Source organism: Aquarana catesbeiana, linkage group LG06, assembly GCF_042186555.1.
Source record: "Aquarana catesbeiana isolate 2022-GZ linkage group LG06, ASM4218655v1, whole genome shotgun sequence".
Taxonomy (NCBI): domain Eukaryota; kingdom Metazoa; phylum Chordata; class Amphibia; order Anura; family Ranidae; genus Aquarana; species Aquarana catesbeiana.
This window is the reverse complement of record NC_133329.1, coordinates 80,339,148-80,361,328: the sequence shown is the minus strand read 5'-3', so window position 1 is coordinate 80,361,328 and position 22,181 is coordinate 80,339,148. Positions and strand designations below refer to the sequence as shown.

At 47.8% G+C, this 22,181-nt stretch overlaps 2 protein-coding genes across 3 annotated transcripts in view; one reads left to right on the top strand and one right to left on the bottom strand.

Moving 5' to 3' along the window:
• TOM1L2 (target of myb1 like 2 membrane trafficking protein) overlaps positions 1–20,644 on the bottom strand; it is a gene marked incomplete at its 3' end in the record, with an annotated part of 75,091 nt that extends 54,447 nt beyond the window's left edge. Inside the window, 1 exon segment of one of the 2 annotated variants that reach the window (XM_073636298.1) lies at positions 20,476–20,644. In XM_073636298.1, the coding sequence (XP_073492399.1) occupies positions 20,476–20,527 (52 nt within the window). 2 annotated transcript variants of the gene reach the window in all.
• A 231-nt stretch (positions 20,645–20,875) lies between these two features.
• The window catches only part of DRC3 (dynein regulatory complex subunit 3), a 29,146-nt gene continuing 27,840 nt past the window's right edge, over positions 20,876–22,181 (top strand). The window contains exon 1 of the mRNA XM_073634875.1: positions 20,876–20,983. The gene's annotated coding sequence lies outside the window, so the exon portion shown is untranslated. The remainder of the gene's footprint in view (positions 20,984–22,181) is intronic.

Sequence of the window (22,181 nt, the reverse complement as noted above, 5' to 3'; positions counted from 1 at the left end):
CCTATAATGAAGGATGCCCCGTGTTGGGTTGCTGGATTCTGTAGAAATCTTGTCTGCGGGGATGCCCCGTCCTCTTCCTGCCTTTGATCTTCCAGGGCTGGGGTGGGGGGGTGGGGGGGGGGGTTACCAGCATTTGGGCTGAGCTGCAGTAAAGATGATCTGATGAGGACCCATCCCCTCTCATCCATGGAAGGAGGTTCTTTCATTGAACACAAGATCTGTGAATGAGTCTGATCAGTCACAGGATTCTCTCCACCATTCACAGATTAGTGTAATAAATGAAAGAATGTTTCTCAATGGGGACAATTTCTCAATTAAGAAGTTAATGGGACCCCGTCAGATGCACCTCAGACCCCAGAGACCAGAAGTTCAGAGGACAGAAGAGGACAGGACATCCCTGCAGTGAAGATTTCTACAGAATCCAACAGCCTGTATTGACGTGGGACATCATTTATTACAAGTCATTCATTGAAAGCCTTGTATTGTTTCAGTGAATAAAAGGTACTCTCTGATTGGAGGGGTTGAGATTGGACAAGGTGGAGAAGCAGGGTGGTGACGTCACAATCAGAGAATGCCTTCTATTCATTGAAAAAAAATACAAGGCTTTCTCTGAATGACGGCTGTGCTGAGCATACGACCCCCTGTGGTTATTATGCAGATGGGCAGCCCTTGGGCAAGGCAGCCGAAAGACCATGGTGATCACTGTAGTAGTGATGACTACTACAGTAATGCAGCTTTTCCAGGGACTGGCCAGGTGTGAGTTAAGCATATTAACATTGGTCCAAGCTTAACCAATGTAACTATGCTATAAGGATCATACCTAAACTTTAGCTTTAAATGCTCATCTTTGCCTAGGGTAACAGAAACATTTCGTACCTATTTCCTCACTCCCATAGACTCCTCCTTCCATTCAACGGATCTCCTGAAGCCTCTTCTCTTAGGCCCCTGGGCACAGGCTGGAGTGCCAATCAACTGTGAGGCAAACAAGGCGTTTGCTATGGGCAGCACCCCCTCTTTCACCCACCTCTCACCCCCCTCCTCTCTCTCACACCTCCCTCACCCCTTCTCTCACCCCCTCTCTCATCCCCCTCTCTCTCTCCCCCTCCCCCTTTCTCTCTCACCCCCCTTCGTCTCTCTCTCACCCCCTCTCTCCCCCCTCCACTCTCTCACCTCTGTCATCCCCCTCTCTCTCACCCTTCCCCTTTCTCTCTCTCTCACCCCCTCTCTCTCTCCCGCCTCTCTCTCCCTCACCCCCCCTCTCTCCCTCTCTCACCCCCCCAATCCCCCCTCTCTCATCCCCCCTCCCTCTCACCCTCCCCTCTCTCTCTCTCACCCCCTCTCTCTCCCGCCTCTCTCTTCCCCTCACCCCCCCTCCCTCTCACCCTCCCCTCTCTCACCCTCCCCTCTCTCTCTCTCACCCCCTCTCTCTTCCCCTCACCCCCCCTCCCACCCTCCCCTCTCTCATCCCCCCCTCCTCTCTCTCTCACCCCCCTCTCTCTCTCACCCCCTCTCTGTTCCCCTCTCCCTCTCTCACCCCCCCTCTCTCTCACCCCCTCTCTCTTCCCCTCTCCCTCTCTCACCCCCCTCCCTCTTTCTCACCCCCTCTCTCACCCTTCCCCTTTCTCTCTCACCCCCCCTCTCTCTCTCCCCCCCCCATCACCCCCCTCTCTCATCCCCCCTCCCTCTCACCCTCCCCTCCCTCTCACCCTCCCCTCCCTCTCACCCTCCCCTCTCTCACCCCCCCTCCCTCTCACCCTCCCCTCTCTCACCCCCCCTCCCTCTCACCCTCCCCTCTCTCATCCCCCCTCCCTCTCACCCTCCCCTCTCTCATCCCCCCCTCCTTCTCTCTCCCTCTCACCCCCCTCTCTCTCACCCCTCCCCCCCCCCACCTCTGAAGAAGTGAATCTCTAATAGGAAGAGGAGCAGCCTAGAGAGCAGGGGTAGGCACCCTCGGCCCTCCAGCTGTGGCAAAACTACAAGTCCCATAAGACACTGCAAGCCCCTGACAATCAGAGGCATGACTCTTAGCGGCAGAGGCATGATGGGATTTGTAGTTTCACCACAGCTGGAGGATCGAGGCTGCCTACCCCTGCTATAGAGGAAGGGGTGGAGTATACAGATGAAGGGGTGAAGTATAGAGATGATGGGGTGGATCTTAAACAAGAAGGGGTGGGACAAACTTAGATGGGGGGGGGGGGCAATTTTAGTCTTGCATAGGGCAGCACAAAACCAAAATACACCACTGGCTGTGCCTTCAATAAGTACAATGCAGGAACAGTAGCTCTGCATTGAAAGTGAGGATGCAAAGGGCTTGAATACAACCTGGAGTGCCACCTGCCAGGGAAGCGAAGGGTAGAATAAGTAAAAGTCCTTTCTTCTGCTACACTAGCCAAAAATTAGCATTTAAAGTAGTTGCAAACCTCAGACAGGAAATATGAACAAAGCATATCCCTCTATAATGTGTACTTGTCTCAATTAAGAGCACTAAGTGTCATTTCTCTCTGCTGCTTCGTTCTTCTGCTATCAGCATGAATCACTTCTGACAAGTGTTCCTGACACCAAGAGAAACATGGTGACAGGGGAGGGCCCCCCAGCTGATTAACAGAACTGAGGCTGTCACTGTGTGTTGTGTGAAGGAGGTGTGTTCCTTCCCTCCAATCAGCTCTCAGAGCTCTCCTCACTCAGCTCTGCAGAGTAACTTCAGCTCTCTGCCCCCTTTTTTCTGAACTCTCACACAAGCTTTAAAATTCAGCATTTTGAATGGATGTAGAGAAGAAATTGCTGCAGATAAACAGATACAACTTATGTGGGAGGAGTTGCTTCATCTCTGTGTATTACCTGAGGCCAATCACTTCACTGGGTTTGTGGAAGGGTTTACAACCACTTTAACTCTTGCAGTGCCAATGCAACGGTAGTTTCTTTTTTCCCGTTACCCTTAGTTCAGCTTTAACCCAGGCTACATTTCACAGAAGTACTCGGTGCTGTGTGTGCCCGTCAGACCTGCCATTACCAATCAGTATGATGACCGATCATGCGATTATCTTGTTAGCTATAATAGTGATCACATGGCTTTGTTTGGGAACATTTGTCAGGGAGAGCTGCTGGTCTCTCTTTCTCTGTATCCTCAATGTTCACCGTGAAAGAATTGTTTTTATCTAATTTAACCACTTCAATACCGGGCACTTTTACCCCCTTCCTGCGCAGGCCAATTTTCAGCTTTCAGCGCTGTCGCACTTTAAATGACAAAAAATGTTGTTTGGGTACAGTGTTGTATGACCGCGCAATTGTCATTTTTTGAGCCAGATAGAGCTTTCTTTTGGCGGTATTGATTCACCTCTGGGGTTTTTAGTTTTTGTTAAATAAATTCAAATAGACTGCAAATGTTGAAAAAACAAACATTTTTCTTCGTTTCTGTTATGAAATTTTGCAAATAAGTAAATTTTCTTCTTCACCGATGTGGCGGCACTGTAGGTCACTGGTGAGGAGGCACTGAAGGTCACTGGTGAGGAGGCACTGAAGGTCACTGGTGAGGAGGCACTGAAGGTCACTGGTGAGGAGGCACTGAAGGTCACTGGTGAGGAGGCACTGAAGGTCACTGGTGAGGAGGCACTGTAGGTCACTGGTGAGGAGGCACTGTAGGTCACTGGTGAGGAGGCACTGTAGGTCACTGGTGAGGAGGCACTGAAGGTCACTGGTGAGGCGGCACTGAAGGTCACTGGTGAGGAGGCACTGAAGGTCACTGGTGAGGAGGCACTGAAGGTCACTGGTGAGGAGGCACTGAAGGTCACTGGTGAGGAGGCACTGAAGGTCACTGGTGAGGAGGCACTGTACGTCACTGGTGAGGAGGCACTGTAGGTCACTGGTGAGGCGGCACTGTAGGTCACTGGTGAGGAGGCACTGAAGGTCACTGGTGAGGAGGCACTGTAGGTCACTGGTGAGGAGGCACTGTAGGTCACTGGTGAGGAGGCACTGTAGGTCACTGGTGAGGCGGCACTGTAGGTCACTGGTGAGGCGGCACTGTAGGTCACTGGTGAGGCGGCACTGTAGGTCACTGGTGAGGCGGCACTGTAGGTCACTGGTGAGGAGGCACTGAAGGTCACTGGTGAGGCAGCACTGTACGTCACTGGTGAGGAGGCACTGTAGGTCACTGGTGAGGAGGCACTGTAGGTCACTGGTGAGGAGGCACTGTAGGTCACTGGTGAGGCGGCACTGTAGGTCACTGGTGAGGAGGCACTGAAGGTCACTGGTGAGGCAGCACTGTACGTCACTGGTGAGGAGGCACTGTAGGTCACTGGTGAGGAGGCACTGTAGGTCACTGGTGAGGCGGCATTGAAGGTCACTGATGAGGAGGCACTGAAGGTCACTGATGACCTACAGCTACAAGTCATTTGGGGATGTCTCTACCAGTTTTGCACATCTAGAGAGTGACATTTTTTCCCCATTCTTATTTGCAAAATAGCTCAAGCTCTGTCAGATTGGATGGAGAGCGTCTGAACAGCAATTTTCAAGTCTTGCCGCAGATTCTCAATTGGATTTGAGCCATTCTAACACATGAATATGCTTTGATCTAAACCATTCCATTGTAGCTCTGGCTGTATGTTTAGGGCCATTGTCCTGCTAGAAGGTGAACCTCAGCTCCAGTTCCAAGTCTTTTGCAGACTAACTGGTTTTCTTCTAAGGCTCCATGCACACTGGAGCTCAAAAAAGCTTTTTCTAGATGCCAGATTGCTGGCAGAAAACGCTGGTTGAAAAAAGCTTTTAACAGCGTTTTGTACTAGCATTTATGAGCGTTTTTTAGCATTAGCGTTTATGGGCATTTTAATAAAAAAAAAAAAAAAAAAAAACACACAGAGGACACTCCAAAAATCCCACAATGTATTCCCAATCTCCCACAATGCATTGAAAAAATAGAGCGCCGAATGCTAATTAAAGTGGTGTTCCGGATGAAATTATACTTTTTAAATAAAAATACCCCTATAATACACAAGCTTAATGTATTCTAGTAAAGTTAGTCTGTAAACCAAGGTCTGTTTTGTTAGTTTTTAGCAGTAGTTTGTTATTTTATAAACTTACAGCAGGCCGTGGCCATCTTAAGTGTGGGCATCTGAAGCCAGACTGTATTTCTTCCTGGATCTCATCCTTGCAGATCTCGCACATGCTCAGTGCAGCACAAGCAGTGTAATAGGTGTCAGGTTTCCATAGCAACGGCAGTGTCAGAGGAAGTTGCCGCCCCTTCCCAGAAGGCATTGCAAACAGGAAATGATGCGATGGGCCGCGGCCAGGGAGGAGGAAGTGAAAAATGAATACAGCAGATATACAGTAAGTGCTGAGAAAAATTTTTTTTAAAAATATCCAATTCGTTTACAGTGCACAGTTTAGTGAGGAATGCTGAAGAGTTGTAAAAGTGGGTGGAACTCCACTTTAACGCGCGTTTATGCACGTTAAGAATTTTTTTAGCTCTTTTGTGGTAAGAAAAACGTCATTTTGAACGTGATTTTATGGCGTTTAGAGAACAGCCCATAAACTCCACTGCTGATAAAAGCTAAAAAACGTCCATGTGTGCATGGACACGTAGGATAACAGAGTGGAGTTTATGGGCTGGTAAAAAAAAAAAAAACGCCCAAACTCCAAAAAACTTCCGTTTTTGAGCTTCAGTGTGCATGGAGCCTAAGATTGCCCTGTATTTGGCTCCATCCATCTTCCCATCAACTCTGACCAGCTCCCCTGTCCCTGCTGAAGAAAAGCATCCCCACAACATGATGCTGCCACCACCATGTTTCACAGTGGGGATGGTGTGTTCAGGGTGATGTGCAGTGTTAGTTTTCCGCCACACATAGCATTTTGTTTTTAGGTCAAAAAGGTCAATTTTGGTCTCGTGACCAGAGCACCTTCTTCCACAGGTTTGCTGTGTCCCCCACATGACTTCTCACAAACTGCAAACGGGACTTCTTATGACTTTCTTGCAACAATGTCTTTTTCTTGCCACTCTTCCATAAAGGTCAGATTTGTGGAGTGCACGACTAATAGTTGTCCTGTGGACAGATTCTCCCACCTGAGCTGTGGATCTCTGCAGCTCCTCCAGAATTACCATGGGCCTCTTGGCTGCTTCTCTGATGAATGCTCTCCTTGCCCGGCCTGTCAGTTTAGGTGGACGGCCATGTCTTGGTAGGTTTGCAGTTGTGCCATACTATTTCCATTTTCAGATGATGGATTGAACAGTGCTCTGTGAGATGTTCAAAGCTTGGGACATTTTTTTTTTTTTATAACCTAACCCTGCTTTAAACTTCTCCACAACGTTATCCCTGACCTGTCTGGTGTGTTCCTTGGCCTTCATGATGCTGTTTGTTCACTAAAGTTCTCTAACAAACCCCTGAGGGCTTCACAGAACAGCTGTATTTATACTGAGATTAAATTACACACAGGTAGACTCTATTTACTTATTAGGTGACTTCTGAAGGCAATTGGTTCCACTAGATTTTAGTTAGGGGTATCAGAATAAAGGGGGGCTGAATACAAATTCACTTTTCACATATTTGTAAATAATTATGAAAACCATTTATCATTTTCCTTCCACTTCACAATTATGTGCCACTTTGTGTTGGGCCATCTCATAAAATCCCAATAAAATCCATTTATGTTTTTGGTTGTAACATGACAAGAAAATGTCAAGGGGTATGAATACTTTTTCAAGGCACTGTACTCTACGTATGCCATACTCTTGATTTTCTTTCAATCTTGCTGCAGCTTACTGACCACACTAACGTGCCTTGACCTTCAGATACAATCGTTATCAGCAGGGGTTCCCTAAAGTCCTATATGTCAAGGGTTTCTCCAGGGTGAGAGTCGGGAAAGTCTGCCCTACACCATCCACACACAAGAAATCTAATAAGGTGTTGACCATGGTTTTTTTTTCCAAAGAAAAGTCCTCCAGCATTCAATCTACAATATAAATCTCTTAGCTGACTACTAGAGGGTAATCGTAGTCCATACACCAGCCCGCCCACCTGACTGGCGCCATGAATGAACGCTCGCACTGTGCCCACACAAGCCAGAGATCATTTGAAGGCCACAGCACTGGGGATTTTGGCTTTACCCGCCGTCCTCTGACCTTTACACCAACACAAGACATGAACTTTGCAGACCTTGTTTTAAAGCTTTAAATTAGGACATTAATCTCCATTAAATTAGAGCTGCAACTAATGATTATTTTCATAATCGATTAGTTGGCCGATTATTTTTTCGATTAATAACCTTAAAAAAAAAAAAAAAAAAAGTGTGGTGTAAAATTTAGTTAATATGTAAAGTTTAACCACTTCAATACAGGGCACTTAGACACCTTCCCGCCCAGGCCAATTTTCAGCTTTCGGCACTGTCGCAATTTGAATGACAATTGCGCGGTCATGCTACACTGTACCCAAACAAATTTTTTATCATTTTGTTCCCACAAATAGAGCTTTCTTTTGGTGGTATTTGATCACCTCTGCGGTTTTTATTTTTTGCGCAACAAATAAAAAAAGACCGAAAATTTTGAAAAAAAAACAAGTTTTTCTTTGTTTCTGTTAAAACTTTTTGTAAATAAGTACGTTTTCTTCTTCAATGACGGGCACTGATATGGCTGCACTGACGGGCACTGATATGGCTGCACTGACGGGCACTGATATGGCTGCACTGACGGGCACTAATGAGGTGGCACCAATGAGGTGGCACTGATGGGCACTGATGATGGGCACTGATAGGCAGCATTGATGGGCACTGATAGGTGGCACTGATGGGCACTGATAGGCGGCACTGATGGGCACTCATAGGCGGCATTGATGGTTACTTATGGGTGGCACTGAGAGTTGGCACAGATGGGCACAGATGGGCACTGATGGGTGGCACTGATGACACTGGTTGTTTGCAGTGATGCCCCTAAGGGTGGCATTGCTGGGCATCACTGCAACATAATGGTGCCAATCAGTGCCCATTTGTGGGCACTGATTGGCACAGATTGGGTACACTGGGCACATGTGGATGGCCATGGGGTACATACCTGGCCATCCACATGTTGCCCCTTCCCTGGTGGTCCTAGTGGCGATCCCTGGTGGTCCAGTGTGGTGATCTGCGGAACAATCAGCGCAGACCCCCCCTGCCAGGAGAGCCGCCGATCGGCTCTTCCTATTGACAGCGACAACGGCTCTTCCTATTGACAGCGTGATCAGCCGTGATTGGACACGGCTGATCACGTGGTAAAGAGTCTCCACCGGAGGCTCTTTACCAAGATCGGTGTAGCGGTGTGTCAGACTGACACACCGATCCACCGATCGACGCGATGCGCGCCCCTGCGGGCCCGCGGCGGCATGTTATCCTGCTGGACGTCATATGACGCCCAGTCAAGATAACGGAACCACTTCCTGGACGTCAATCCGCTATAGGGCGGGTGGGAAGTGGTTAAAAAAAATGCTATTTATTCTTAAATATCTCTATGCAGTGGTAAATATAAATAACCAACTATATGTTTAGGGAGCAAAATATCTAATCCACTCTGAGAATAACAGACAGAAGAGATATACTGTATATACTATTACAAGAGATATACTGTATATACTATTACAAGAGATATACTGTATATACTATTAGAAGAGATATACTGTATATACTATTACAAGAGATATACTGTATATACTATTAGAAGAGATATACTGTATATACTATTAGAAGAGATATACTGTATATACTATTAGAAGAGATATACTGTATATACTATTACAAGAGATATACTGTATATACTATTAGAAGAGATATACTGTATATACTATTAGAAGAGATATACTGTATATACTATTAGAAGAGATATACTGTATATACTATTACAAGAGATATACTGTATAAACTATTAGAGGATACATACCGTATATACTCGAGTATAAGCCGAGTTTTTCAGCACTTTTTTTTTGTGCTGAAAGTGCCCCCCTCGACTTATACTCGAGTCAAGCACTTTTCTGCAGCAAAGAATGACATTTTCTGAACAGACTTTGGGGCCCCGTATCTTGGGGTCGCTTGTTGCTAGGAACCCCAAATTTGGTGTGCAAACCCAGTGGAACTAACACTACAACATATCCAAAGATGGGGTTCCTAGCACCCGTCTCCTGGCCCCGAGAAATGGGGCCCCAAAGTCGGTTCGGAAAATGTCATTCTCTGCTGCAGAAGTGCTTGACATTTTCTGAACCAAATTTGGGGCCCCATATCTTGGGGCCACTTGGTGCTAGGAACCCCATGAATATGTTGTAGTGCTAGTTCCACTGGGTTTGCACACCAAATCTGGGGTTCCTAGCACCAAGTTGCCTCAAGATACGGGGGCCCCAAATTCGGTCAACTGTGTCCATCTGCAGCAATGTCATTTCGGGACCCTTTGGGTCCAGAGACCCCAAATTTTGGCTGCAGCTAGGGGGCATCTAGGAACCCTTAACTACCGAGTTTGAAGTTCAGGGGACCTATTGCTGCAAATGGGCACAGTGAGGCTGCAAATGGGCATTGTTGACCCTCTTTTCCACTTACAGTAGCTGCACATTTCTCACCCTCGTCTTATACTCGAGTCAATAAGTTTTCCCAGTTTTTTGTGGTAAAATTAGGTGCTTCGGCTTATATTCGGGTCGACTTATACTCGAGTATATACAGTACTGTATATATTATTAGAGGAGAGATATACTGTATATACTATTAGAGGAGAGATATACTGTATATACTATTAGAGGAGAGATATACTGTATATACTAAGAGGATATATTGTATATACTATTATAATTAGAGGATATACTGTATATACTATTAGAGGAGAGATATACTGTATATACTATTAGAGGAGAGATATACTGTATATACTATTAGAGGAGAGATATACTGTATATACTATTAGAGGAGAGATATACTGTATATACTATTGGAGGAGAGATATACTGTATATACTATTAGAGGAGAGATATACTGTATATACTATTACAGGAGAGATATACTGTATATACTATTAGAGGAGAGATATACTGTATATACTATTAGTGGGTGAATCTGGTAAGTATCATCAGACTCAGAGATCATTTTTTTTTTTTTATTTAAACAACAAACAATGTCTTCCTTTAAAAAAATGTCATTTTAAGAACGTTCGTTCGATTTTCTAATCATTAGTGAGGTCAAGTCAACGTTCATTTTCAACCACAGTGATGGGAAAATTTGGAAATAGAATTCTTCTTGGTCAAAGGAATTTTCAGACAGTGTATGAGGTTTTCGGTCAGAAATTACATTCATTTTAAAAACAGAATGATAAAAACAAGTGAAAATTTCAAACGTTCTTTCATTCAGTGAATGTACAAAGATTTTTCTTCTGAATATTCTCATCTGAAAATTGATCGGTGTGTCCAGCATAAGGCTCGGTACACACCTATGCAGTCTCCTTTTGATCTGTTTCTGCAGTGCTTTTTGCTGTGTGTTTTGATTTTTGCACACATGATTTTGCAGCGATTTGTGTTTTTGCATTTTTTATTTGGCCAATTTGTTGTTGGGCAGATTAAAAAACACAAATTGCTGCAAAAACGCATTACATTCTTCCCCATTCTGATGCTTGATTTTGAACTTCAGCAAGTCGTCTTCACCACATCTAGATGCCTAAATGCATTGTGTTGCTTCCATGTGATTGGCTGATTATCAATTTGTGTTGCCAAGCGATTAAACAGGTGTACCCAATAAAGTGGCATGGTTGTTGGTGCCAGACGGGCTGGTCTGAGGATTTAAAAAACTGCTGAACTACTGGGATTTTCACACACAACCATCTCTCGGGTTTATAGAGAATGTTCCGAAAAAGAGAAACTATCCAGTGAGCGGCAGTTGTGTGGAGGAAAATGTCTTGTTGATGTCAGAGAAGAATGGGCAGACTGGTTCCAGATGATAGAAAGGCAACAGTAAGTCAAATATCCACTCATTACAAACAAGGTATGCAGAATACCATCTCTGAATGCATCATACGTCAAACCTTGAAGTAGATGGGCTACAGCAGCAGAAGACCACACCGGGTGCCACTCCTGTCAGCTAAGAACAGAAAACTGAGGCTACAATTCACACAGGATCACCAAAATTGGACAATAGAAGATTGGAAAGACGTTGCCTAGTCTGATGAGTCTCGATTTCAGTTGCAACATTCAGATGGTCGGGTCAGAATTTGGTGTAAACAACATGAAATCATGGATCTCTCCTCCTTGTATCACCGGTTCAGGCTGGTGATGATGTAATGGTGTGGGGGGGATATTTTCTTGGCACACTTTGGGCCCCTTAGTACCAACTGAGCATCGATTAAACACCACGGCCTACCTGAGTATTGTTGCTGACCATGTCCATCCCTTTATGACTACAGTGTACCCATCTTCTGATGGATCCTTCCAGCAGGATAATCACCATGTCACAAAGCTCCAATCATCTCACCACTGGACAATGAGGTCCCTGTACTCTAATGGCCTCCACAGTCACCAGATCTCATCCAATAGAGCACCTTTGGGATGCGGTGGAACAGGAGATTCACATCAGGGATGTGCAGCCAAAAAATCTGCAGCAACTGTGTGATGTTATCATGTCACTATGGACCAAAATCTCTGAGGAATGTTTCCAACACCTTATTGAATCTATGCCATGAAGAATGAAGGCAAAAGGGCGTCCAACCCGGTACTAGCAAGGTGTACCTAATAAAGTGGCCGGTGAGTGCAGCTTCCTGAATACATCACATCACTCGGCCTCTGTACTCCTCTCTAGAGCCCTCAGCTCTGATACCAGCAAATATCAAAATGCCTCGATAGGTGGATGCCAGCGTTGGCATTCCTTGGCAGGCTGCCTCTGCAAGTAAACCACTTCAGGTAACAACCACATGTGATTGCGGAGCCTTAGCGATTGAAAGAACTGAAAACCAATCAATGAAAAGGGGCGGGCCAGAGACAGTCAGTCAGTCTGGGGAGAAAAGGGTTGGATGTCCCTCAGCCTGGAAATGGGGCGGGGCTCTATCTGACTTGCTGCAGCTTCTAATGCACATTGTGAGAAGCTCACAGTGTGCGGTGAAATCAGAATAAGCCTTTTCAGTCCAGGAGAGGAGCCGGTACAACTGTGCAAGACTGGAGGGAAGGCCGGAGATCAGATTTAAATCGCAGTTCTGGGCAACTAGCAAGTTCCATCAGAGACCTTCCACCCTTGTGGGACACATGCAGCTCATTCTACAAATTCGGTAATGCCAAGATCACTGAAGTAGTGCATGATGTGCGCAGCAATGGCTTCATTTCTGCCTGGCCAATAAAACTGACCGGCGATGGATACCTGGGAGTTGGCCGTGCGAGTTCTGGGATGATGCATTGAAGGGAAGTATATAGCTCTAGTTTAAAGTAGAGTCCTCGTCCCCTTACATGTCACATTCGGCATGTCATTTTTTTAGGGGGGGGTGACTAGTTTTGAGTGGGACTTCCTGTCCCACTTCCTCCTTCCGACTACGGGCCGCCTAGGTGACTCCTCCTCTCCTCCTAGGCGGCCCCTCCCTCTCCCCCTAAGCTACTCCTCCTCTCCCCCTAGGCAGCCCCTCCCTCTCCCCCTAGACGACTCCTCCTCTCCCCCTAGGCGGCCCCTCCCTCTCCCCCTAAGCTACTCCTCCTCTCCCCCTAGGCAGCCCCTCCCTCTCCCCCTAGACGACTCCTCCTCTCCTCCTAGGCGGCCCCTCCCTCTCCCCCTAAGCTACTCCTCCTCTCCCCCTAGGCAGCCCCTCCCTCTCCCCCTAGACGACTCCTCCTCTCCCCCTAGGCGGCCCCTCCCTCTCCCCCTAGGAGACTCCTCCTCTCCCCCGGCCCCTCCCTCTCCTGCTAGACGACTCCTCCCTCTCCCCCTAGGCGGCCCCTCCCTCTCCCCCTAGGTGACTCCTCCCTCTCTGCAATCTTCTGGGACACATGACAGGTCCCAGAAGATTGCCTGTCCACTGGGAGAGCGCAGCGTGACTCGCGCATGCGCAGTGCGCGCCCAGCCGTGAAGCTGCAAGCTGTCACGGCCGGGTGCCCACAGTTTCAATGGAGGCGCCGCGGAGAGGAGGGGGAGAGGAGCGAGGCTCCGTACGCCCGCATTCCTGGACCGTGGAACAGGTGAGTGTCTGTTTATTAAAAGTCACCAGCTACACTTTTTGGAGCTGCTGACTTTTAATAAATGAAAAAAAAGCCTGGAACTCTGCTTTAAGATAAATAAGGAGTACACAATGCCCAGGAATAGAGGAGATGACTCGGGGAAAGGAGAACGTTGATGTTAGTAGATGACGGGACCGGCTCCCCATCATGTGACCATTCTGCCAGCCAATCGTAGTAGTCACATGATCGCCAATCCTTCCTGCCCCTCGGGGGGGGGGTTAAGAACTTTTTAAAGCGACACCAGGGTGGTCATTAAAAGGATACAATTATTTGTTTAAATGCCAACAGTCCATGCACAGCAGAGCTTAGGCTGGGAGAGGGAGAGGCAGCACAGGGAACCAATCAGTTGTGCTGCAGTGTTCACGTGTGAACATTTGATATGCTGATAGCATTTTTTTTTGTCTAGGGCCTCATGCAGCCCCTGTACAACAGAGCTCTGACTAATGGAGGGAGAAGCAGCACAAGGAGCTAATCTGATTGGCTGCAGTGCAAGGGGCATGCTGGTAGGAGGAAATAGAGTGACAGAGAGATGAGCTCATAAGGCTGCTGCTTCTCCTTTACTGTGGAATATCAGGCTGGAGGAGGAACAAGACCTGTAAATGCAACTTGTTTCTAAACCCAGGACTCTGCATTCACTATATCTGGTCTCCCACAGTACACAGAACATGGAAATGCAATCATTTTAGTAAATATAAACTGCTAAATACCTTTTCTCATCAGCAGTATATACAGTAGCAGTCCTGTCACTTCTATCAGTGTCTGGTTAAAGCTTGTAGAAGGAGTTTCCCTTCTCTCCTGATTGTCCTATGAGGCTGCAGGACCCCTGACCCTCTGTCTGGACAGTGCTGATGGGCCCTGTGCTGATCACATGCACCCTCCCAAGAAAAAAAAAAAATAAATGAAAACTCTCTAGCAAATACACACCAAACTGAGCATGTGCAGAGTGACTCCAAGTCTCTATTCTATCAGGAGATGGACTGGGGACAGCAGAAGAAGGAGAGGATCAGAGCAGACAGGGTCAAACGGCTTAATTACATAATGCAGAGAATTAACCCCTTAGGTTCCTCAGTGAGTATAACAAGCATGCTTTACTGCACATACAGAATGATTTTACTGTTGTGTGTTTAGTAACTGCAGCAGAAAAGAATCCATTGCCAGACAGGGCTGTGTAAATCTCAAAACTGGATGGACAAAATTACAAATAAGACACCTTCAGGCCTTATACTGACAGGCGCTGGTCCCCATATACTGTGTGCATTATGCATTTGCTTTCCCATCTGCCCGAGCTGTGGGCAGGCAGCCTATGGAGGTGGACACAGGCGCGGTGGCTGCATGGACACAACCACATGTCAGAATTTGGCGCTGTCTGGGTTTGGGGGCCGTACATCCGCTCTCCTGCATTCCAGCTGCAATGCACAAAGCTCGGGGTGAATGAAGACGCAAAAAACACCTTGTGCCCTCAGTACGGGTGGCAGCGCCCATCTGAATGAGGCCTCATATGCCTTCATCAGTGTATTTGGCTGTTTGCCTGCAGTTCAGCTTTAAAGTTTTACTAAACCCACAACAGTAAAATTAGTCTGTATATGCAGTAAAGCATGCCTGTTATACTCACTGTGGAACCCAAGGGGTTAATTCTCTGCATTGTGCACAAAAAAAAAAAAAAAAAAGGATCCCGTCTTCTCTGATCCCCCCCCCCCCCCCCCCCCACACACACCTTTCTTCCACTGTCCCCAATCCAGCTGCTGATAGAACAGAGCCTTGGAGGCACTCTGCACATGCTCAGTTTGGTACGTATTGCTATAAAGTGTTTTCTTTCTTGGGAGGATGCATATGATCAGCACAGGGCCAACCAGCATTGTCAAGACAGAGGGTCAGGGGCCCTGCAGCCTCATAGGACAATCAGAGGAGAATAAAACCTCCTCCCACAAGCTTCAAAGTGTTACTAAACCCACAACAGTTAAATCCGTCTATATATGCAGTAAAGCATGCTTATTATACTCACTGTGAAACCTAATGGGTTAATCCTCTGCATTGTGTAAACAGGCTGTGTGATCCTGTCTTCTCTGATCCTCCCCTTCTTCCACTGTCCCCCAATCCATCTCCTGATAGAACAGAGCCTTGGAGTCACTCTGCACATGCTCAGTTTGGTGTGTATTGCTAGAGAGTTTTTTTTTTTTTTTTTTTGAGGGTGCATGTGATCAGCACAGGGTCAATCAGCATTGTCCAGGCAGAGGGTCAGGGGTCCTGCATTCTCATAGGACAATCGTGGGAGAATGAAAACTCCTCCTACAAGCTTTAAACAGGCACTGATAGAAGTCACAAGACGGCTATATACTGCTGATGAGAAAAGGTATTTAGCAGTTTATAGTTACTAAAAACGATTGCATTTCCATGTTTTGTGTACTGTGGGAGACCAGATATAATGAATGCAGAGTCCTGGGTTTAGTAACACTAAGTAATAAGCAAAGCTGGCCACCCACAGTTCATCTATAATTACAAACTGTACATAGTTACACATTAGATTAATATCATTCATTACGGCTGGGTGGATCTTATTATGGGCGGATGAATCACCCACTTATGTCTTATATGAGATCAACAAAACCAAGATCACTACAGTCATATTATTCCTCCTAAGGCAGCAGGAGAAGTCTCACTCCCTTTGCTGCACACAGCTAAACAACCAGGCAAGCTGAATGAAAGATCTAACAGGACATAAAGCAAAAGGGATATTTCTGCAGGTCCTCTTAACCACTTGCTTACCGAGCACTTAAACCCCCCTCCTATCCAGACCAATTTTTAGCTTTCAGCGCTAACGCATTTTGAATGACAATTGCGCGGTCATACAACGCTGTACCCAAATGAAATTTTTATCATTTTTTTCCCACAAATAGAGCTTTCTTTTAGTGGTATTTGATCACCTCTGCGGTTTTTACTTTTTGTTAAAAAAATTTAAAAACCTGAATTTTTTTTAAAAAAAAAATTTTTTTTTTTTATATTTTGTTATAAAAAAATTTTAACGGGTAATTTTTCTCCTTCATTGATGTACGTTGATGAGGCGGCAGTGATGGGCACTGATAGGTGGCAGTGATGGGCACTGATGGGTGGCAGTGATGGGCACTGATGGGTGGCAGTGATGGGCAGCACTGACAGGTGGCACTGATTGGCACTACAGGTGGGCATTGGTAGGTGGCACTTGTGAGCATTGATAGGTGGCACTTGTTGGCATTGATAGGTGGCACTGTGGGCACTGTTAGGTGGCACTGTGGGCACTGTTAGGTGGCACTGTGGGCACTGTTAGGTGGCACTGTTAGGTGGCACTTTTGGGTGGCACTGATGAGAATGTTTTGTGCTCTTACTTTGGGACTGATGTCCCTGGCATCTGAGCCGGTGATCGGCTTTTTTCTTTACTCGCGCTGTCAGCGCGAGTAAAAAAAAAACCGATTACCGATCTTCCTGTTTACATCATGTGATCAGCTGTCATTGGCTGACAGCTGATCACATGGTAAGGGGCCGGGACCGGCCCCTTACTCAGATCGGTGATCAGCCGAGTCTCAGTGACTCGGTGATCACACCGCGCCCGGCGCGCGCCCTGCAGGGCGCGCGCAGGGAGCGTGCACAGGGGAGGCCGTCATATGACGGCCTCCCGGGAATGTAGGTCCGCGCTGTGGCCGTCATTCGGCCATAGCGCGGATGTCAAGTGGTTAAGAGAGGTTTTCACGCTGTCACTTACTACAGGTAACAATAACAAATGGGTGACCTGCACATTTTTAGCAGCATATGTGATCTAAAGCATTCTATTTCAATATTTAGTAGCAATTCTCTCCTCCCTAAATTATAAGCAGAACAGACAGAGAGATGATTGGAGCAGAATCTGGATGCATAAATCCAGCAGGGCCATCTTTAATACTGATTGGACCCTGGGCAAAAATTTTCTTGCCCCCCCCCCCATGCAGTTTTGCTCTCCACCTGCTCTGAGACATACAATAAATAGCAGCTAGACTCAAAATCAGTTTACTTAATCAGATCAGACCGTGATTGCGATTGGTTGCCAGAGGTTACAGTGTATCATTACCGCTCACTGACTGGTTGCTAGAGGTTACAGCAAACATTTCGGCTCACCGATTCGTTCCTAGAGGTTACAGCACATGATTTCTGCTTGTTGATTGGTTGCTAGAGATTACGGTACATCAATACTGCTCACTGATTGGTTACTGCACATCATTACTGCTTACTGATTGGTTGCTAGAGGTTACAGCACATCATCTCCTCACTGGGTGCACACCATGGACTGGACCTTGCTCACCTGTGCACCCCAAACTGTAATTCCTTCTCTGCCTACCTCTGCACACCCCACACTAAACTCCCCCCACTAATTTGCTTACCTTTGCAGAACAGGCTGATGGTAGGCTTAATGACCACAGTTGTAGGCAGGACTTTCAAGCATGCCCCTTTATCTCCCCAGTGGGCAGCATTCAGTATAGGTGATGGTGGATATGACCTCAGGGGGGCATGATATACATATGAATACCACCTCTGTTTACATAGAATGTTGACGGTCTGCCACTATTTACATATGAATGCTGCTGCTATTTACATATCAATGCCGGTATTTACATGTAAACACAGGGTCTGCAGGTGAGTCATCTGTACACAACAAGAAGGCAGAGCTGGGCAGCATTAGTAACAGAACTTCACACTGAGATATCAGGACACAGCATGAGACTAAAACCTCAAGAGACGAGGGAACTTAAACTGGGAAAGTTGGCAAGTATGAGACAGCTGCTTAGGGCCCCACAACGATAGGGCCCAGGGCAGCTGCCCCTTTTGCCCTGCCTTAAAGACGGCCCTGAAATCCAGGAATGGGCAGGAGAGGGCGCTGGTGGTGATAAGTGAAAGGTACCCAATAGGCCACACATGTAAAACAAATGATGACATAGGTGACACTGTCAGGACAGCAACAAAGTTTTTTTTTAACCCATTTGCTGCCAGACCCATTATCGCCGTTTTTTTTTTTTTTTTTGTATAGGTGTTTAAAAAAAAAAAAAAATTAGGCCTGAAGATTAGTTAAAACCCTTAAGACCCCTTTCACACTGGGGCTGCGGTCGCAGTAAAGCGCCGCTAGTGTTAGCGGTGTTTTTGCGCCTCTAGCGGGGCACTTTTAACCCCAAAAAGAATGTTAAAAACTCCCCTATTGCGGTGCTTTCAAATCGCTATTTAGGCGCTTTGAAAGCGCTGCCTATTCATTCCAATGGGCTAGGTGTTTTGGGAGCGCTAAATACAGCACTCCCAACCCGCCCCAAAGATGCTGCTGGCAGGACTTTTCCTAATGTCCCGCAAGGGGACAGAGCTGGGAAGCAAAAAGTGCAGGGTCTGGAGGAGGACTGTAGTCAGCTGCCAGAGACTGCTGAATGCTGAGACCAGGGGAGGCAGAGACAAGGGGGTGCTGCAGTTGCACAGAAATGGGCAGGATCTGTAGGAGGAGGGGCCCACAAGAGGAGGAGTCAGGAGCACCAGCAGAAAAAAAAAAAAAAAAAAGAAGGAGCAGCAGCGGGGCACCCAGAAGAGGAGAAGCCAGGAGCACCGGCAGGGCTGGCAGGGGGGCACCCAGAAGAGGAGGAGCCAGGAGCACCGGCGGGGGGGGGCACCCAGAAGAGGAGAAGCCAGGAGCACCAGCAGGGGGGGGGCACCCAGAAGAGAAGCCAGGAGCACCGGCAGGGGGGGGGGCACCCAGAAGAGGAGAAGCCAGGAGCACAGGCAGGGGGGGGGGCACCCAGAAGAGAATCCAGGAGCACCGGCAGGAGGGGGCACCCAGAAGAGAAGAAGCCAGGAGCACAGGCGGGGGGGGGGGCACCCAGAAGAGGAGGAGCCAGGAACACCAGCAGGGGGGGGCACCCAGAAGAGGAGAAGCCAGGAGCACCTGCAGGGGGGGCACCCAGAAGAGGAGAAGCCAGGAGCACCGGCAGGGGGGGCACCCAGAAGAGGAGAAGCCAGGAGCACAGGCGGGGGGGGCACCCAGAAGAGGAGGAGCCAGGAACACCAGCAGGGGGGGGCACCCAGAAGAGGAGAAGCCAGGAGCACCTGCAGGGGGGGCACCCAGAAGAGGAGAAGCCAGGAGCACCGGCAGGGGGGGGCACCCAGAAGAGGAGAAGCCAGGAGCACAGGCAGGGGGGGGGGGCACCCAGAAGAGAAGCCAGGAGCACCGGCGGGGGGGGGGCACCCAGAAGAGGAGGATCCAGGAGCACCGGCAGGGGGGGGGGGCACCCAGAAGAGGAGAAGCCAGGAGCACCGGCAGGGGAGGGCACCCAGAAGAGGAGGAGGAGCCAGGAGCACCGGGAGGGAGGGGCACCCAGAAGAGGAGGAGCCAGGAGTACCGGCGGGGGGGCATCCAGAAGAGGAGGAGCCAGGAGCACCAGCAGAGGGGGCACCCAGAAGAGGAGGAGGAGCCAGGAGCACCGGGAGGGAGGGGCACCCAGAAGAGGAGGAGCCAGGAGTACCGGCGGGGGGGCACCCAGAAGAGGAGGAGCCAGGAGCACCAGCAGAGGGGGCACCCAGAAGAGGAGGAGGAGCCAGGAGCACCGGGAGGGAGGGGCACCCAGAAGAGGAGGAGCCAGGAGTACCGGCGGGGGGGCACCCAGAAGAGGAGGAGCCAGGAGCACCAGCAGAGGGGGCACCCAGAAGAGGAGGACCACTGATGAGGGGGGGTCCAGAAGAGAAGGAGCACTGGTAGGGGAGAGGACCCCAGAGGAGGAGAATCGGGACCTCTCTGTGCAAAACCAACTGCACAGAGCAGGAAAGTGTGACATGTTTGTTATTTTCTATCTTAATTAAAAAAAAGGATTTATAACCATTTTAATGTAAAGCGTTCTCTGATTGGATGCACTGGAGAGAGAGTGACATCACTGCTCCACCTCATCCAATTAGAGAAGGCTTTGCATTCACAGGCAGTATGTCAGGTGTATAAATCTTTACCATAGATGTATAAATATCATTGTACACACAGCTGCAGCAAAAGAGGACAGTGACACATATGGGGGGGGGGGTGTATCATATATATATATATATATGACACACATGGGGGGTGTATACAGAGGTGATAGTGACACATATACAAATAAATAATAGTATGTATATATATATATATATATTAGTAGGAGGTGACCCATACAAGGCATATATATAATAGGAGGTGACAATGACACACACAGGAGATATACATATTATTAGGAGGTGACAATGACACACAGCAGGCCCTGTAGGCCTCACACACACAGGAGACCCCAGGTCCCCTCCCCCGCTCTCTTACCGATACATTGCCCCACCGGGGTGCTGTACGGGTTCCCCAGCAGAAACTCCATCTTGATGACAACAAACAGCCGGCCTCTCGATTCACTCCCACAGTCAGATCGCGCTCCCGCCCTCTCTGCATCCCCATTGGACGAGCGAAGAGAATCCTGAACCTCATTGGACCATCCCGTCGCTGCGCCCGCCCCCACCGATGTTGGTTTTCACTCCATTGGTTTACGCATCTGTCAACCTTGACTGTTGTCCTTTGCTAAACCGGAGGGGAATGACAGAGTAACCCCGTCTTCAGAGTCCGATTGGTCGGAGCATTTGGCCCGTCCCCCTTGTCATTTAAGCGCCCGCCTCTTACAAAATCCCAGCTAGAGATTGGCTAGGAACCTTTTGAATAGGAAAGCTTTATTTTACGGAGTGCTAACAGTGAACACTGCTGTCATTGGCTATTACTTAGCACGTGTCCGGTTGCTCTTGGCTACCAAGGACGCCTCTGTGTTTGCTGTGGTGGGAATCAGGTAATGGAACATCTTTATAATGCGAGATATTATCTTCCATAAAGAAGCTGCATCTCAGGGTATGATGTGTGCAGGATCAACCTTAAAACAGAAATAAAGGCAAAACTTTTTTTTAGATTGGAGCTAAATTAGAACCCCTGACAGTTTTTTTTGCTGCCTGTGTCCTCATTAGGGCCGATATGTATTCCTCTACATATTTTTGGTAAAAAAAATTCGCAATAAGCGTATATTTTTTGGTTTGCGCAAAAGTTATGGAGTCTACAAAATAGGGGATAGTTTTATGGCATTTTTCTTATCATTTTTTTTTTATTAGTAATGGCGGTGATCTACAATTTTTATCGTGACTGCGACATTATGGTGGACACATCAGACACTTTTGACACTATTTTGAGACCCATTGTCATTTATACAGTGATCAGTGCTATAAAAATGCACTGATTACTGTGTAAATGACACTGGCAGGGAAGGGGTTAACCACTAGAGGGCGATCAAGGGGTTAAGTGTGTCCTAGGGAGTGATTCTAACTGCAGGGGGGGGGGATGGGGCTTCAATTCACATGACAGCAATCACTGCTCCCGATGACAGGGAGCAGTGATCTCTGTCCTGTCACAAGGCAGAACGGGGAAATGCCTTGTTTACATAGGCACTTCCCCGTTCTGCGGCTTCGTGACACGATCGCCGGGAGACATCGAGTCTGCCGATCCCGTGGGCACGGTCACGCTGCACGCGGCGCGCGTGCCTGCTAGCCCCGCCAATTAAAGGGGACGTACAGGTATGTCCATTTGCCCACCGCTGCCATTGTGCCGACGTATATCAGCGTGCGGCGGTCTGCAAGTGGTTAAAGAGCGTCCCAAGGCAGGACTTTTATTTTATTTTTTGTTTATGAATGTGTATAGAATGCTGAAGGGACAGAACTCTGTGTACACCCCTATGCCAGGATATAGGTTCACTGTCTCTGTTAGTCCTGGTGACCGCTGTCACTAGAAAGTGATGGAGAAATCCAAAATATTACAGGAATAATGGGGGACACTTGTTCCTGTGACAACTTTCCTCTTACTTCCTGTTGTGTCCACTGGAAAGGAAGTGAAGGTCACAAGTGGCTCAGGTAGCAAAGAGAAAACTAACAAGTGGTTTTAACCATTCTAAACATCTGAAATGAAGAACAGATGGCTTTATATAAACTTTAATAAGCCAGAAG